General features: G+C 44.3%; 1 protein-coding gene across 1 annotated transcript in view; it reads right to left on the reverse strand.

Moving 5' to 3' along the window:
• Positions 1-5,146: 5,146 nt before the first annotated feature.
• LOC110523833 (rabphilin-3A) overlaps positions 5,147-16,889 on the reverse strand; it is a 42,575-nt gene continuing 30,832 nt past the window's right edge. The window contains exons 12-16 of the mRNA XM_090234843.1: positions 16,564-16,620; positions 14,270-14,415; positions 7,386-7,467; positions 7,155-7,251; positions 5,147-6,977 (exon numbers count right to left, since the gene is read on the reverse strand). Coding sequence (XP_090090969.1) covers positions 6,841-6,977; positions 7,155-7,251; positions 7,386-7,467; positions 14,270-14,415; positions 16,564-16,620 — 519 coding nt within the window. The 3' untranslated portion in view covers positions 5,147-6,840. The remainder of the gene's footprint in view (positions 6,978-7,154; positions 7,252-7,385; positions 7,468-14,269; positions 14,416-16,563; positions 16,621-16,889) is intronic.

Raw genomic sequence — 16,889 nt, forward strand, 5'->3', positions numbered from 1 at the left:
ACTAATAAACGAATTGAATCAAATCAAATAAATGGTGTGCCTAAATAGATCAGGCAACACTACATCACATTGGCACTGCATCGCCTACTAAAGCACATTGTTTGCGATTCCTGGTCTAGTGCACGTTGGGTTTTGTCATCCTGAGGCGGAGCTTGTGTAATCCTTGGTGTTGGGCCCGTCAGTTGGCCCTCCTGACATGTTGTCCAGGGCCCTAAAGATTGGCTCCTCGATGTCTCCACCAGCCTTCCTCTGCTGCTCAAGCAGAGTGGGAGAGGGTTTTACCAGAGCAGCTGAACAGCTGTAGGCAAGGAGACAGACGGTTACAAACTCCCGTGTGTGCGTGCCGTGCGAGAGAGACAGCATGTGTGCAGTGTGTGTGTGTCTGTGAGTGTGTAGTGTCCCGACCGTGTCCCCTGTGTGCAGTCCTGTGGCTGTACTGTGAAACACGACAGAGAGACGTGCTCCAGCAAGACAGACTGAACCCCAGACAACTCCTTCTGTTGAACCAGACCCTCAGACAGTCTGGAGAGGACAGGAGAGGAGAACATATTGTTCCATAGACCCTCGGACAGTCTAGAGCGGACAGAAGACGAGAACATATTGGGGGTGAGCTCCAGACAGACACTTAAGCACACTCCCACTGCTGCCCAACTGATCTACAGTACTTCTACTGCCATATGTTTCATCAAACATTAAGCGACAACTGCTAACACAACTAGTAGGGCTGTCCTTCACTGTCTGACCCTGTACACACAATGTGTTTCAATTTGACAGAATGTGACAAATATTATTGTACGGGACAGCTGAAGTTACTGGGCCTGACGGTCCACTCTGACCCCCTGTGGTGAGGTCGACTGGAGCAGCACTGGAGGGAGTGTTGGAAGTGGGAACATAAGGAGAGGTGAAGGTGGAGGAGGAGTAGGAGATGGGGGTGGTGTTGTCAACCATGCCATCCTCCTCTAGGTCAGGGTCCGGGTGGGTGGAGTTTGAGAGGCTGGAAGGATGGACCGCAGCACACAGAGACAGCTCATCCTGTTGACACCTGCAACGGAGAGGAATGGGTTAGGATCAGACTCTATTCCAGTTGACATTGTATGTTGCATGAAGCACTTCGTGAAGAAACGTGAGTGAGGTAGTCGTCATCGCTCACATGCCAAAGCAGTTCCTCTGAGAGCACGGTCGTCGGTGGGAGAAGCCAAAGCAGTTCCTCTGAGAGCACTGTGGTCGGTGGGAGAAGTCAAACCAGTTCCTCTGAGAGCACTGTGGTCGGTGGGAGAAGCCAAAGCAGTTCCTCTGAGAGCACTGTGGTCGGTGGGAGATGCCAAAGCAGTTCCTCTGAGAGCACTATGGTCGGTGGGAGAAGCCAAAGCAGTTCCTCTGAGAGCACTGTGGTCGGTGGGAGAAGCCAAAGCAGTTCCTCTGAGAGCACTGTGGTCGGTGGGAGAAGCCAAAGCAGTTCCTCTGAGAGCACTGTGGTCGGTGGGAGAAGCCAAAGCAGTTCCTCTGAGAGCACTGTGGTCGGTGGGAGAAGCCAAAGCAGTTCCTCTGAGAGCACTGTGGTCGGTGGGAGAAGCCAAACCAGTTCCTCTGAGAGCACTGTGGTCGGTGGGAGAAGCCAAAGCAGTTCCTCTGAGAGCACTGTGGTCGGTGGGAGAAGCCAAAGCAGTTCCTCTGAGAGCACTGTGGTCGGTGGGAGAAGCCAAAGCAGTTCCTCTGAGAGCACTGTGGTCGGTGGGAGAAGCCAAAGCAGTTCCTCTGAGAGCACTGTGGTCGGTGGGAGAAGCCAAAGCAGTTCCTCTGAGAGCACTGTGGTCGGTGGGAGAAGCCAAAGCAGTTCCTCTGAGAGCACTGTGGTCGGTGGGGGAAGCCAAAGCAGTTCCTCTGAGAGCACTGTGGTCGGTGGGAGAAGCCAAAGCAGTTCCTCTGAGAGCACTGTGGTCGGTGGGAGAAGCCAAAGCAGTTCCTCTGAGAGCACTGTGGTCGGTGGGAGAAGTCATAGCAGTTCAACTTCAGCAGTTTAAAGAAGGTTTATATCCCACCACGTCTGATATGCATTAACATTTGAGTCATTTAGCAGACGCTCTTATCCAGAGCCACTTACACAGTGTATTCATCTTAAGATAGCTATCAAAACCACATATCACAGGCATAGAAAGTACATTGTTTCCTCAATAACTAGCTATCAGTAGATTCAGAGCTAGATGTGCAAGTGCTTTCAATACTGTCCTCAGCCCCCAGCAAACACCTGTGGAACCTCTACACAACAACACAAATGTTAACACAATAATAGCCTGAACTGTATCATTATATAAGTATAATTATATATATATATATATATATATATATATATATATATATATATATATATTATAAAAGGCTTATGTGAATAGAGAGAAGGAAAAAAAGAAGGAAGGTATTTTCAGAGAAAAAGGCAGAAGCTTCCTAATGAGATTCATAGTAACAGAATTCGGCTCAAACTAATTCAATGTGTCATTGAACCAATTTCACTTTATGGCAGCAAGATGCGGGGTTCACTTGCTAAACAAGATTTAACCCAATTGGACAAACACCCAATTGAAAACCTGTATGCAGAGTTCTGTAAGAATGTCCAACATGTCCAGAGGAAAACTACAAACAATGCATGCAGGGCAGAATTAGGCCAATATCCACTAATAATAAAAACTCAAAAAAGTGCAATTAAGTTTTGGAACTAAAATACAGTGACCCCCTCTCATATCATTACCAATCCCTGCAATGCCAAGAGCTGAGCAAAGAAAATAGTTCACATACAGAAGTGTGCTGGTTATCAAGGGGCAAAGTATTGGCAAGTTTTTTTACTGACCATAATTTTACTTGTCTGACCGCTTGCATGATGACCAATTTCTCACATGACTGGCCAATCTGGGTGATGTTTTTTCTCGCCTGAATTATCTGTATCTAGGATTACAGGGACTCTCCCAAACTATATTCAATGTGCGGGACAAAATTGAGGCTATGATTAAGAAGTTGGAGCTCTTCCCTGTCTGCATTAACAAGGACAACACACAGGTCTTTCCACCATTTCTAATTTTTTTTGTGTGCTAATGAGCTCAAGCTTACGGACAATGTCAAATGTGATATAGCGAAGCACCTGAGTGAGTTGAGTGCGCAATTATGTAGTTACTTTCCCGAAACTGATGACACAAACAACTGGATTCATTATCCCTTTCATGCCCTGCCTTCAGTCCACTTACTGATATGGAAAAACAGAGCCTCATCGAAATTGCAACAAGCGGTTCTGTGAAAATTGAATTTAATCAGAAGCCACTGCCAGATTTCTGGATTGTGCTGTGCTCAGAGTATCCTGCCTTGGCAAATCGTGCTGCTAAGACACTGATGCCCTTTGCAACCATGTATCTATGTGAGAGTGGATTCTCGGCCCTCACTAGCATGAAAACTAAATACAGGCACAGACTGTGTGTGGAAAAAGACTGAGACTCTCTCCAATACAACCCAACATTGCAGAGGTATGTGCATCTTTTCAAGCACACCCTTCTCATTAACCTGTGGTGAGTTACTCACATGGTTTTATATGTAAGATGGATAAATAAAGAGCTAAATTATTGATTATTATTATATTATTATTTGTGCCCTTGTCCTATAAGAGCTCTTTGTCACTTCCCACGAGCCTGGTTGTGACAAAAACTCGCACTCATTCTTATGTTTAATAAATGTATGGTATAGTGTGTGGCAGGCTTACAATGATGTAAAAAAAAACAACATTTAAGAGTGCGTTTTTGTTGAAGACTCCACAGTTGGCCTCGAATGACAGGATGGTGTCCTGACACTGGTCATGCTCCCTGCAGCAAAGTCTGTCTGTGCAAACACACCTGTCACAGGAAGACAGGCAAGAGATAGTCAGCAACAGCCGCAACAACAACAAGAGACCAGGTTAGGCTAACTGAAATTTTGTGAAGCAAAACAGAGGAAAAAGTAATGGGCACATGAATTATCATCATCAATCACATTCTAGTTTTAATACCTCATACAATTATTAAAAGGGGAACCAAATCTGAGAAAGGAACATGTTGGATACAACACCAACCACCTACCTAAATCCTCATAGGTTGCCACCTTGTTCACTGAGCTGCACCAAAGTGTTCCAGGCATGATGAAACCATGTTTTGGTGCACCTGGGTCACCAACCTGGAACTATCACCACCGTCTCCGAGAGGATTTTGGAATGCCAATGACCTGGCATCATAACCATCTTCCTCGTCAACAACGCCCAGTGCCTCCTGTCCACCCAATGCACTGTATGGCCTACAAAAAGGTTATACTGTATATAGAACACAAAGCACCTTTTTTTTGCAGTGGGTGATGGTATAGCTCCTGAGTGGCGCAGCGGTCTAAGGTGCTCCATCTCAGTGCTGGTGGTGTCACTACAGACACCCTGGTTCGAATCCAGTCTGTATCACAACTGGCCGTGATTGGGAGTTCTATAGGGCGACGCACAATTGGCCCAGCGTTGGCTGGTATAGGCCGTCATTGTAAATAAGAAATTCTTATTAACTGACTTGCCTAGTAAAATAAATAAGCCTATACTGCAAGGTGCACAGTGGAGTTCAAGTCTGAAGTGACAGATGTCTGGTCCATTGAAGAAGAGATTCAAAACTGTATTTAGTTAAGAACAAATTCTTATTTACAATGACGGCCTACCGGGGAACAGTGAGTTAACTGCCTTGTTCAGGGGAAGAAAAACAGATGTTTACCTTGTCAGCTTGGGGATTCAATCTAGCAACCTTTCGGTTACTGGCCCAACACTCTAACCACTAGGCTACCTGCCACCCCTAATAATAGGTATATCAAGAGAGCCAAAGTCCACCTGTCTCCCACTGCTTGTCTACTCAGACCGCTGGTTCTCAAACCTCACCTGATTCACAACCTCACCTGATTCACAACCTCACCTGATTCACAACCTTACTTGATTCACAACCTCACCTGATTCACAACCTCACCTGATTCACAAAAACATCCTTCCATGTCACAGATGCTGCTATAAAATGAGGGAATTTCACAGAATGTTTATGCATTAATCCCTTTGCATGCTCTCTCCCAAGGGTGTGAGTATGAACAGTGGCAGAAGGCAAATACTGTACATAATGTGTATGTAGTATAGCCACAAAACATCTGCAACTTTATTCTGTACTTGAAAATACATTTCATATTCAAGTTCATTACAACAGACCTTTACAGTTTTCATATTTTATTTTACTTTATATTGCATTACTGTTTAACATACGCTATCAGAGATTATTTCACATTTGAGAATGTCTAGCAATCAAACCTACTACAGATCAATGTATACGTCACATGATCAAGACAGGGCTCACGCTCAGCATGTATTTTGTGCGCATTTGTTATCTGTCTGTCACAGTAAAATGCAGTGCAGTGCAATATGACCATGTCGACAGAATTGTTTAGTATTTCATCAGGCTTGGAGTCATTTCTTTGTTCTCCGCGAGAGAGAGAGAGCTAGAGAGAGAGAGAGAGACAGACAGAGATAGAGAGACAGACAGAGATAGAGAGATAGACAGTGATATAGAGACAGACAGAGAGAGAGACAGAGAGACAGACAGAGAGAGAGAGACAGACAGAGATAGAGAGACAGACAGAGATAGAGAGATACAGTGATATAGAGACAGACAGAGAGAGAGACAGAGAGACAGACAGAGAGAGAGAGACAGACAGAGATAGAGAGACAGACAGAGATATATAAAGAAATAGAGAGCAATATCTAAATCAGTGCATTCCAGGTTTCTATGATATCCCATGTTTCTTAGGCGAGCTAATGCTTCAATAACATGACATGTTATCAACATAAACAGCTAATACTAACTATGTAAACATCTTCATACATAAATAACATCAATATATGTTCCGTAACATCCATCATATCCTCCTTTTAACAAACTGTTTGTACATACAGTACCACTTGAAGATTATTCTTTGTCAGAGCAAACCCTTGTACCCTGCAGTTACGGTATAGAAGTATAGAATACAGATTATGACCATGTCATGAGAGCACAGTATAGAAGTATAGAACACAGATTATGACCATGTCATAAGAGCACAGTATAGAAGTATAGAACACAGATTATGACCATGTCATAAGGGCACAGTATAGAAGCATAGAACACAGATTATGACCATGTCATAAGAGCACAGTATAGAAGTATAGAACATAGATTATGACCATGTCATAAGAGCACAATATAGAAGTATATAATACAGAGTATGACCATATCCTTAGAGCAAAGTATAGAAGTATAGAATACAGATTATGACCATGTCATGAGAGCACAGTATAGAAGTATAGATCACAGATTATGACCATGTCATAAGAGCACAGTATAGAAGTATATAATACAGAGTATGACCATGTCCTTAGAGCAAAGTATAGAAGTATAGAATACAGATTATGACCATGTCATAAGAGCACAGTATAGAAGTATAGAACACAGATTATGACCATGCCATAACTCTGTACAGCACAATCCAGGGTGGGGGTCAGAGACGATGTCATCTACATAATGTAATCTATATAATGTGTTGCAGTTCTTTTTGTTTCACTGTAAACACTGTGTTGATGAGTACATGCATACAATAAGCATTCTGTCAGCACACGAATAAAGAAGTTGTAAAAACAGAGGCCCTTCATTTGCTGCTAATTCAGGTTCACATTACTAAAAGTAGGAAGACCAAGAATGGAAGACAAAATAATATATTTGAGAGGAAGATAGAAACAGCCTGGGGTGGATGAATCTAGGGAGGAGGAGAAGAGGAAGAAGAGGTCGTGACTTAGTCGTCCGTGTCTTTAACGGTGTTGTCATCTAGGAGGACGTGCCAGCGCTCAATCTTCTTGTCTTTGTTCTTCAGACATTCGTACCAGTGCTTCAGACATTCCCCCTTGGCTGTGATGCCCAGCTGGCACCCTCCTGAGGGGGAGAAGGTTTTTACTTTGAAGTCAGCTTTAAAAGTGCACAATATAGTTTGCTAAACATTGAAAGTACATTCATTCTGCCATCGTTACTGAACTCCCCAATGAAATCGTTGGATTTCTCAATTGACCAATGAAAATGCTGGATTTGCCCCATGTCAAATTCCCAACTCACCAATGAAATCATTGGATGTTCCCATGTCATAGTCCCAGACTGAGATGTCCAGGCTCTTCTTGGCCAGCTCACCATGTTTGATCTCATAGCTGAACTCCTGCAACACAACTTCAGCCATCACACTCCATGCTCAGTGCAAAGACCCAGACCGCCATTACACTCCGTATTAATAAAACAATGGCCTGGAACCTGATATTGTGTTGTTATTGATATATATGAGGGGACATTAACCTCGTTGAACTCTGGGTTCAGCGTCTTCTTTTTTATCTGAGTCTTGTTCTTGGCTTTCTTCCCCATGTCTGGTTTCAGGAAGCTGCAGGTCACAATCACAGGAGAGAGAATCAATCCACATTCAATCAACCAACCAATCAATCTAGCCATCCGTCCATCCACCCGTCCATCAAATTTTTAAGGCTGTAGGACAGGGTCATAGAAGAGGAAGGTGAACATCAGCAATCAAGGTAGTTATGTATATATATATATATACATATATATACAGTGGGGAGAACAAGTACTTGATGCACTGCCAATTTTATCATAGGTACACTTCAACTGTGAGAGATGGAATCTAAAACAAAACTCCAGAGAATCACATTGTATGATTTTTAAGTAATTAATTTGCATTTTATTGCATGACATAAGTATTTGATCACCTACCAACCAGTAAGAATTCCGGCTCTCACAGACCTGTTAGTCTTTCTTTAAGAAGCCCTCCTGTTCTCCACTCATTACCTGTATTAACTGCACCTGTTTGAACTCGTTACCTGTATAAAAGACACCTGTCCACACACTCAATCAAACAGACTCCAACCTCTCCACAATGGCCAAGACCAGAGAGCTGTGTAAGGACATCAGGGATAAAATTGTAGACCTGCACAAGGCTGGCATGGGCTACAGGACAATAGGCAAGCAGCTTGGTGAGAAGGCAACAACTGTTGGCGCAATTATTAGAAAATGGAAGTTCAAGATGACGGTCAATCCCGCTCAGTATGGGGCTCCATGCAAGATCTCACCTCGTGGGGCATCAATGATCATGAGGAAGTTGAGGGATCAGCCCAGAACTACACGGCAGGACCTGGTCAATGACCTGAAGAGAGCTGGGACCACAGTCGCAAAGAAAACCATTAGTAACACACTACGCCGTCATTGATTAAAATCCTGCAGCGCATGCAAGGTCCCCCTGCTCAAGCCAGCGCATGTCCAGGCCCGTCTGAAGTTTGCCAATGACCATCTGGATGATCCAGAGGAGGAATGGGAGAAGGTCATGTGGTCTGATGAGACAAAAATCGAGCTTTTTGGTCTAAACTCCACTCGCCCTGTTTGGAGAAAGAATAAGGATGAGTACAACCCCAAGAACATCATCCCAACCGTGAAGCATGGTGGTGGAAACATCATTCTTTGGGGATGCTTTTCTGCAAAGGGGACAGGACGACTGCACCGCATTGAGGGGAGGATGGATGGGGCCATGTATCGCGAGAACCTCCTTCCCCCAGTAAGAGCATTGAAGATGGGTTGTGGCTGGGTCTTCCAGCATGACAATGACCCGAAACACACAGCCAGGGCAACTAAGGAGTGGCTCAGTAAGAAGCATCTCAAGGTCATGGAGTGGCATAGCCAGTCTCCAGACCTGAACCCAATAGAAAATCTTTGGAGGGAGCTGAAAGTCTGTATTGCCCAGCGACAGCCCCGAAACCTGAAGGATCTGGAGAAGGTCTGTATGGAGGAGTGGGCCAAAATCCCTGCTGCAGTGTGTGCAAACCTGGTCAAGAACTACGGGAAACGTATGATCTCTGTAATTGCAAACAAAGGTTTCTGTACCAAATATTAAGTTCTGCTTTTCAGATGTATCAAATACTTATGTCATGCAATGAAATGCAAATTAATTACTTAAACATCATACAGTGTGATTTTCTGGATTTTTGTTTTAGATAAAAATTACAGACCTCTACATGCTTTGTAAGTAGGAAAACCTGCAAAATCGGCAGTGTATCAAATACTTGTTCTCCCCACAGTGTGGGGCAAAAAAGTATTTAGTCAGCCACCAATTGTGCAAGTTCTCCCACTTAAAAAGATGAGAGAGGCCTGTAATTTTCATCATAGGTACACTTCAACTATGACAGACAAAATGAGGAAAAAAAATCCTGAAAATCACATTGTATGATTTTTAATGAATTTATTTGCAAATTATGGTGGAAGATAAGTATTTGGTCAATAACAAAAGTTTATCTCAATACTTGTTATATACCCTTTGTTGGCAATGACAGAGGTCAAACGTTTTCTGTAAGTCTTCACAAGGTTTTCACACACTGTTGCTGGTATTTTGGCCCATTCCTCCATGCAGATCTCCTCTAGAGCAGTGATGTTTTGGGGCTGTTGCTGGGCAACACAGACTTTCAACTCCCTCCAAAGATTTTCTATGGGGTTGAGATATGGAGACTGGCTAGGCCACTTCAGGACCTTGAAATGCTTCTTACGAAGCCACTCCTTCGTTGCCCAGGCGGTGTGTTTGGGATCATTGTCATGCTGAAAGACCCAGCCACGTTTCATCTTCAATGCCCTTGCTGATGGAAGGAGGTTTTCATTCAAAATCTCACGATACATGACCCCATTCATTCTTTCCTTTACACGGATCAGTCGTCCTGGTCCCTTTCCAGAAAAACAGCCCCAAAGCATGATGTTTCCACCCCCATGCTTCACAGTAGGTATGGTGTTCTTTGGATGCAACTCAGCATTCTTTCTCCTCCAAACACGACGAGTTGAGTTTTAACAAAAGGTTATGACATTATGACATATGACATTCTCCCAATCTTCTTCTGGATCATCCAAATGCTCTCTAGCTAACTTCAGACGGGCCTGGACATGTACTGGCTTAAGCAGGGGGACACGTCTGGCACTGCAGGATTTGAGTCCCTGGCGGCGTAGTGTGTTACTGATGGTAGGCTTTTGTTACTTTGGTCCCAGCTCTCTGCAGGTCATTCACTAGGTCCCCCCGTGTGGTTCTGGGATTTTTGCTCACCGTTCTTGTGATCATTTTGACCCCACAGGGTGAGATCTTGCGTGGTATGTCTTCCATTTCCTAATAATTGCTCCCACAGTTGATTTCTTCAAACCAAGCTGCTTACCTATTGCAGATTCAGTCTTCCCAGCCTGGTGCAGGTCTACAATTTTGTTTCTGGTGTCCTTTGACAGCTCTTTGGTCTTGGCCATAGTGGAGTTTGGAGTGTGACTGTTTGAGGTTGTGGACAGGTGTCTTTTATACTGATAACAAGTTCAAACAGGTGCCATTAATACAGATAATGAGTAGAGGACAGAGGAGACTCTTAAAGAAGAAGTTACAGGTCTGTGAGAGCCAGAAATCTTGCTTGTTTGTAGGTGACCAAATACTTATTTTCCACCATAATTTGCAAATAAATTCATAAAAAAATCCTACAATGTGATTTCCTGATTTTCTTTTCTCATTTTGTCTGTCATAGTTGAAGTGTACCTATGATGAAAATTACAGGCCTCTCTCATCTTTTTAAGTGGGAGAACTTGCACAATTGGTGGCTGACTAAATACTTTTTTGCCCCACTGTACAGACAGACAGACAGACAGTGTACATACTACTTCCGGCGCCGACTTAATGGCCGCCTCGCTTCGCGTTCCTAGGAAACTATGCAGTTTTTTGTTTTTTTACGTGTTATTTCTTACATTAGTACCCCAGGTCATCTTAGGTTTCATTACATACAGTCGAGAAGAACTACTGAATATAAGATCAGCGTCAACTCACCATCAGTATGACCATGAATATGTTTTTCGCGATGCGTATCCTGTGTTCTGCCTTACAAACAGGACAACGGAGCGGATCCCATGCAGCGACCCAAAAAAACGACTCCGAAAAAGAGGGAAACGAGGCGGTCTTCTGGTCAGACTCCGGAGACGGGCACACCGTGCACCACTCCCTAGCATTCTTCTTGCCAATGTCCAGTCTCTTGACAACAAGGTTGATGAAATCCGAGCATGGGTAGCATTCCAGAGGGACATCAGAGACTGTAACGTTCTTTGCTTCACGGAAACGTGGCTCACTGGAGAGACGCTATCCGAGGCGGTGCAGCAAACGGGTTTCTACACGCATCGCGCTGACAGAAACAAACATCTTTCTGGTAAGAAGAGGGGCGGGGGCGTATGCCTTATGGCTAACGTGACATGGTGTGATGAAAGAAACATACATGAACTCAAATCCTTCTGTTCACCTGATTTAGAATTCCTCACAATCAAATGTAGACCGCATTATCTACCAAGAGAATTCTCTTCGATTATAATCACAGCCGTATATATCCCCCCCCAAGCAGACACATCGATGGCTCTGAATGAACTTTATTTGACTCTTTGCAAACTGGAAACCATTTATCCGGAGGCTGCATTCATTGTAGCTGGGGATTTTAACAAGGCTAATCTGAAAACAAGACTCCCTAAATTTTATCAGCATATCGATTGCGCAACCAGGGGTGGAAAGACCTTGGATCATTGTTACTCTAACTTCCGCGACGCATATAAGGCCCTGCCCCGCCCCCCTTTCGGAAAAGCTGACCACGACTCCATTTTGTTGATCCCTGCCTACAGACAGAAACTAAAACAAGAGGGTCCCACGCTGAGGTCTGTCCAACGCTGGTCCGACCAAGCTGACTCCACACTCCAAGACTGCTTCCATCATGTGGACTGGGACATGTTTCGTATTGCGTCAGACAACAACATTGACGAATACGCTGATTCGGTGTGCGAGTTCATTAGAACGTGCGTTGAAGATGTCGTTCCCATAGCAACGATTAAAACATTCCCTAACCAGAAACCGTGGATAGATGGCAGCATTCGCGTGAAACTGAAAGCGCAAACCACTGCTTTTAATCAGGGCAAGGTGTCTGGTAACATGACCGAATACAAACAGTGCAGCTATTCCCTCCGCAAGGCTATCAAACAAGCTAAGCGTCAGTACAGAGACAAAGTAGAATCTCAATTCAACGGCTCAGACACAAGAGGCATGTGGCAGGGTCTACAGTCAATCATGGACTACAGGAAGAAATCCAGCCCAGTCACGGACCAGGATGTCCTGCTCCCAGGCAGACTAAATAACTTTTTTGCCCGCTTTGAGGACAATACAGTGCCACTGACACGGCCTGCAACGAAAACATGCGGTCTCTCCTTCACTGCAGCCGAGGTGAGTAAGACATTTAAACGTGTTAACCCTCGCAAGGCTGCAGGCCCAGACGGCATCCCCAGCCGCGCCCTCAGAGCATGCGTAGACCAGCTGGCCGGTGTGTTTACGGACATATTCAATCAATCCCTATACCAGTCTGCTGTTCCCACATGCTTCAAGAGGGCCACCATTGTTCCTGTTCCCAAGAAAGCTAAGGTAACTGAGCTAAACGACTACCGCCCCGTAGCACTCACTTCCGTCATCATGAAGTGCTTTGAGAGACTAGTCAAGGACCATATCACCTCCACCCTACCTGACACCCTAGACCCACTCCAATTTGCTTACCACCCAAATAGGTCCACAGACGATGCAATCTCAACCACACTGCACACTGCCCTAACCCATCTGGACAAGAGGAATACCTATGTGAGAATGCTGTTCATCGACTACAGCTCGGCATTCAACACCATAGTACCCTCCAAGCTCGTCATCAAGCTCGAGACCCTGGGTCTCGACCCCGCCCTGTGCAACTGGGTACTGGACTTCCTGACGGGCCGCCCCCAGGTGGTGAGGGTAAGCAACAACATCTCCTCCCCGCTGATCCTCAACACTGGGGCCCCACAAGGGTGCGTTCTGAGCCCTCTCCTGTACTCCCTGTTCACCCACGACTGCGTGGCCACGCACGCCTCCAACTCAATCATCAAGTTTGCGGACGACACAACAGTGGTAGGCTTGATTACCAACAACGATGAGACGGCCTACAGGGAGGAGGTGAGGGCCCTCGGAGTGTGGTGTCAGGAAAATAACCTCACACTCAACGTCAACAAAACTAAGGAGATGATTGTGGACTTCAGGAAACAGCAGAGGGAACACCCCCCTATCCACATCGATGGAACAGTAGTGGAGAGGGTAGCAAGTTTTAAGTTCCTCGGCATACACATCACAGACAAACTGAATTGGTCCACTCACACAGACAGCATTGTGAAGAAGGCGCAGCAGCGCCTCTTCAACCTCAGGAGGCTGAAGAAATTCGGCTTCTCACCAAAAGCACTCACAAACTTCTACAGATGCACAATCGAGAGCATCCTGGCGGGCTGTATCACCGCCTGGTACGGCAACTGCTCCGCCCTCAACCGTAAGGCTCTCCAGAGGGTAGTGAGGTCTGCACAACGCATCACCGGGGGCAAACTACCTGCCCTCCAGGACACCTACAGCACCCGATGTCACAGGAAGGCCATAAAGATCATCAAGGACATCAACCACCCGAGCCACTGCCTGTTCACCCCGCTATCATCCAGAAGGCGAGGTCAGTACAGGTGCATCAAAGCTGGGACCGAGAGACTGAAAAACAGCTTCTATCTCAAGGCCATCAGACTGTTAAACAGCCACCACTAACATTGAGTGGCTGCTGCCAACACACTGACACTGACTCAACTCCAGCCACTTTAATAATGGGAATTGATGGGAAATGATGTAAATATATCACTAGCCACTTTAAACAATGCTACCTTATATAATGTTACTTACCCTACATTATTCATCTCATATGCATACGTATATACTGTACTCTATATCATCGACTGTATCCTTATGTAATACATGTATCACTAGCCACTTTAACTATGCCACTTTGTTTACATACTCATCTCATATGTATATACTGTACTCGATACCATCTACTGTATCTTGCCTATGCTGCTCTGTACCATCACTCATTCATATATCCTTATGTACATATTCTTTATCCCCTTACACTGTGTACAAGACAGTAGTTTTGGAATTGTTAGTTAGATTACTTGTTATTACTGCATTGTCGGAACTAGAAGCACAAGCATTTCGCTACACTCGCATTAACATCTGCTAACCATGTGTATGTGACAAATAAAATTTGATTTGATTTGATTTTTGATTTGATTTGTAGCTAGATTAATAGAACACATACATCTTGACGAAGGGGTCTGAGTATCCATTAGAGTCCATAGCTGCCAGGTGAGCACATCGCACCACTCCCACTATCAGACGACCCTGCTGGGTACTGTAGGTTAGAGAGACCAGGATACGACCCCTCTCCTCTGCATCCTCCTTTACCTGTAAGACACACACACACACAGAAATGTACGAACACACGCACAGACAAGAAGATTTGCAAGTGGATTTACATCCACTACGATAACATTTTTCCAATATAGATTAACATATCAAAGATTTTCATGACATGTACAGTATCCATGCATGTACTGTACAGTGCATTTTATTCTAAAATGGATTAAATTGTTTTTTTCCCTCATCAATCTACACTCAATACCCAATAATGATAAAGCAAAAACAGGTTTAGAAATGTTTGTGTTCCTCAGTATTTGGGGAGTTTCTCCCATTCTTCTCTGCAGATCCTCTCAAGCTCTGTCAGGTTGGATGGGGAGTGTCGCTGCACAGCTATTTTCAGGTATCTCCAAAGATGTTCGATCGGGTTCAAGTCCGGGCTCTGGCTGGGCTACTCAAGGACATTCAGAGACTTGTCCCGAAGCCAATCCTGCGTTGTCTTGGCTGTGTGCTTAGGGTTGTTGTCCTGTTGGAAGGTGAACCTTCACCCCAGTCTGAGGTCCTGAGTGCTCTAGAGCAGGTTTTCATCAAGGATCTCTCTGTATTTGCTCCGTTCATCTTTCCCTTGATCCTGACTAATCTCTCAGTCCCTGCTGCTGAAAAACATCCCTACAGCAAGATGGTGCCAGGTTTCCTCCCATCAGATGGAGACCATCAGTCCAATAAAATAAACAAATTATTATGCTCACTCAGCTGTACCTCACAAGTAATACAACAAATGATCTATTACCAGTGTGACCATATACTGAAAATGTTGACATTTAAAAATGGTCTGAGAAGAGCAACATTGGCAGGGCAATTAAAGCATAGCTAATGGTGGTAGTGGTAATGCATTGGGCCTATAGCCTACTGGACAAACCTCATTGCTACAGAACTGTTTTAATAGGTTAATAGGTTAATGTTGCGTTTGCTTCTGTTTTTAATTTTAATTTGATTTTAAATCTGAGTGGTAGATCTCAGCTTTCTTTTGGACTCAGAAAGTGATCTTGACTCAGAAAAGCTTGGTGACCACTGGACTAGGGAGTTTTTTTTTAGGTTAAAATAAACGGAGTAGTGCTAAGCACAGGCAAAATTCCAGAGGAAAACCTGGTTCAGTCTGATTTCCAACAGACACTGGGAGACAAATTCACCTTTCAGTAGGACAACAACCTAAAACACAAGGCCTAATATACACTGGAGTTGCTTACTGAGAAGACATTGAATGTTCCTGAGTGGCCTAGTTAAAGTTTGGACTTAAATTGTCTTGAAAATCTATTGCAATACTTGAAAATGGCTGTCTAGCAATGATTAACAGCCAACTTGACAGAGCTTGAATCATTTTTTTAAACAATAATGTGCGAATATTGTACAATCCAGGTGTGCAAAGCTCTTAGAGATCGTTGCCAAAGGTGATTCTAACATGTATTGACTCAGGGGTGTGAATACATACTGTATGTAAATGAGATATTTCTCTATTTCATTTTCAATAAACATGTTTTGACTTTGAATTATGGGGCATTGCGTATAGATGGGTGAGAATATGTGTTTATTTAATCCATTGTGATTTTAGGCTGTAACACAACAAAATGTGGAATAAGTCAATGGATATGAATACTTTCTAATTGGCACTGTACGTGATGTCGTCTGAGTTATGTAATGTGTGGCCAACTCTGGGTGCAAGTTATTCTGACAGTACAACTAAAAAACCATTTCCTTCGGGAATATAGAACAGGGCCACAGGTCACAGTTGAAACAGAGATGAATATTATAAAGGCGGCTGGTGGCACCTTAACTGGGGAGGACGGGTTCATAATAATGGAATGAATGGAACGGTATTGACACATCACACACATGGTTTCCTTGTGTTTGATACCTTTCGATTCACTTCAATCCAGTCATTATTATGAGCCGTCCTCCCCTCAACAGCCTCCTATCCTTGAAAGGTATTTATCTTGTGGAGACAACAATAGATAGCAAGGCAAGGAAGCCTAACGGGTGCAGAAAAAGTTCCTACTAAATTCAATGGAAATGAATAATACATGTGATGTCAGCATTCAGCTACAATTTTGTTCCCTCACCGGAGTTACAGGCATAAATCTTAAGTGTGAACGTGAAGTGTGAATCCTGAGTGTAAATCCTGTCTCAGGCGAGTCTTACCTCCTCCTCGTAGAGTGCCATGCCCCGGGCTGAGCCTCCTGTTCCTGCCTTCTTCACCTGGGAGAGGGGGGAGCAAAGGGGGAGAGTGGGGGTGAAATCACTTATATCATGATTATTTGCACAGTTGCATCCACAATGCAAAGGTTACAACTTTCTCCGGACCTGGATGCGTGCCCTCACAGACACACACTGTTGTAGTTCTTACCTGGACCACCCTCTCCAGACACAAACTGTTGTAGTTCCTACCTGGACCAGCCTCTCCAGACACACACTGTTGTAGTTCCTACCTGGACCACCCTCTCCAGACACACACTGTTGTAGTTCCT

The sequence above is a fragment of the Oncorhynchus mykiss genome, chromosome 5, assembly GCF_057628025.1.
Source record: "Oncorhynchus mykiss isolate SJ-2025 chromosome 5, ASM5762802v1, whole genome shotgun sequence".
NCBI classification, from domain to species: domain Eukaryota; kingdom Metazoa; phylum Chordata; class Actinopteri; order Salmoniformes; family Salmonidae; genus Oncorhynchus; species Oncorhynchus mykiss.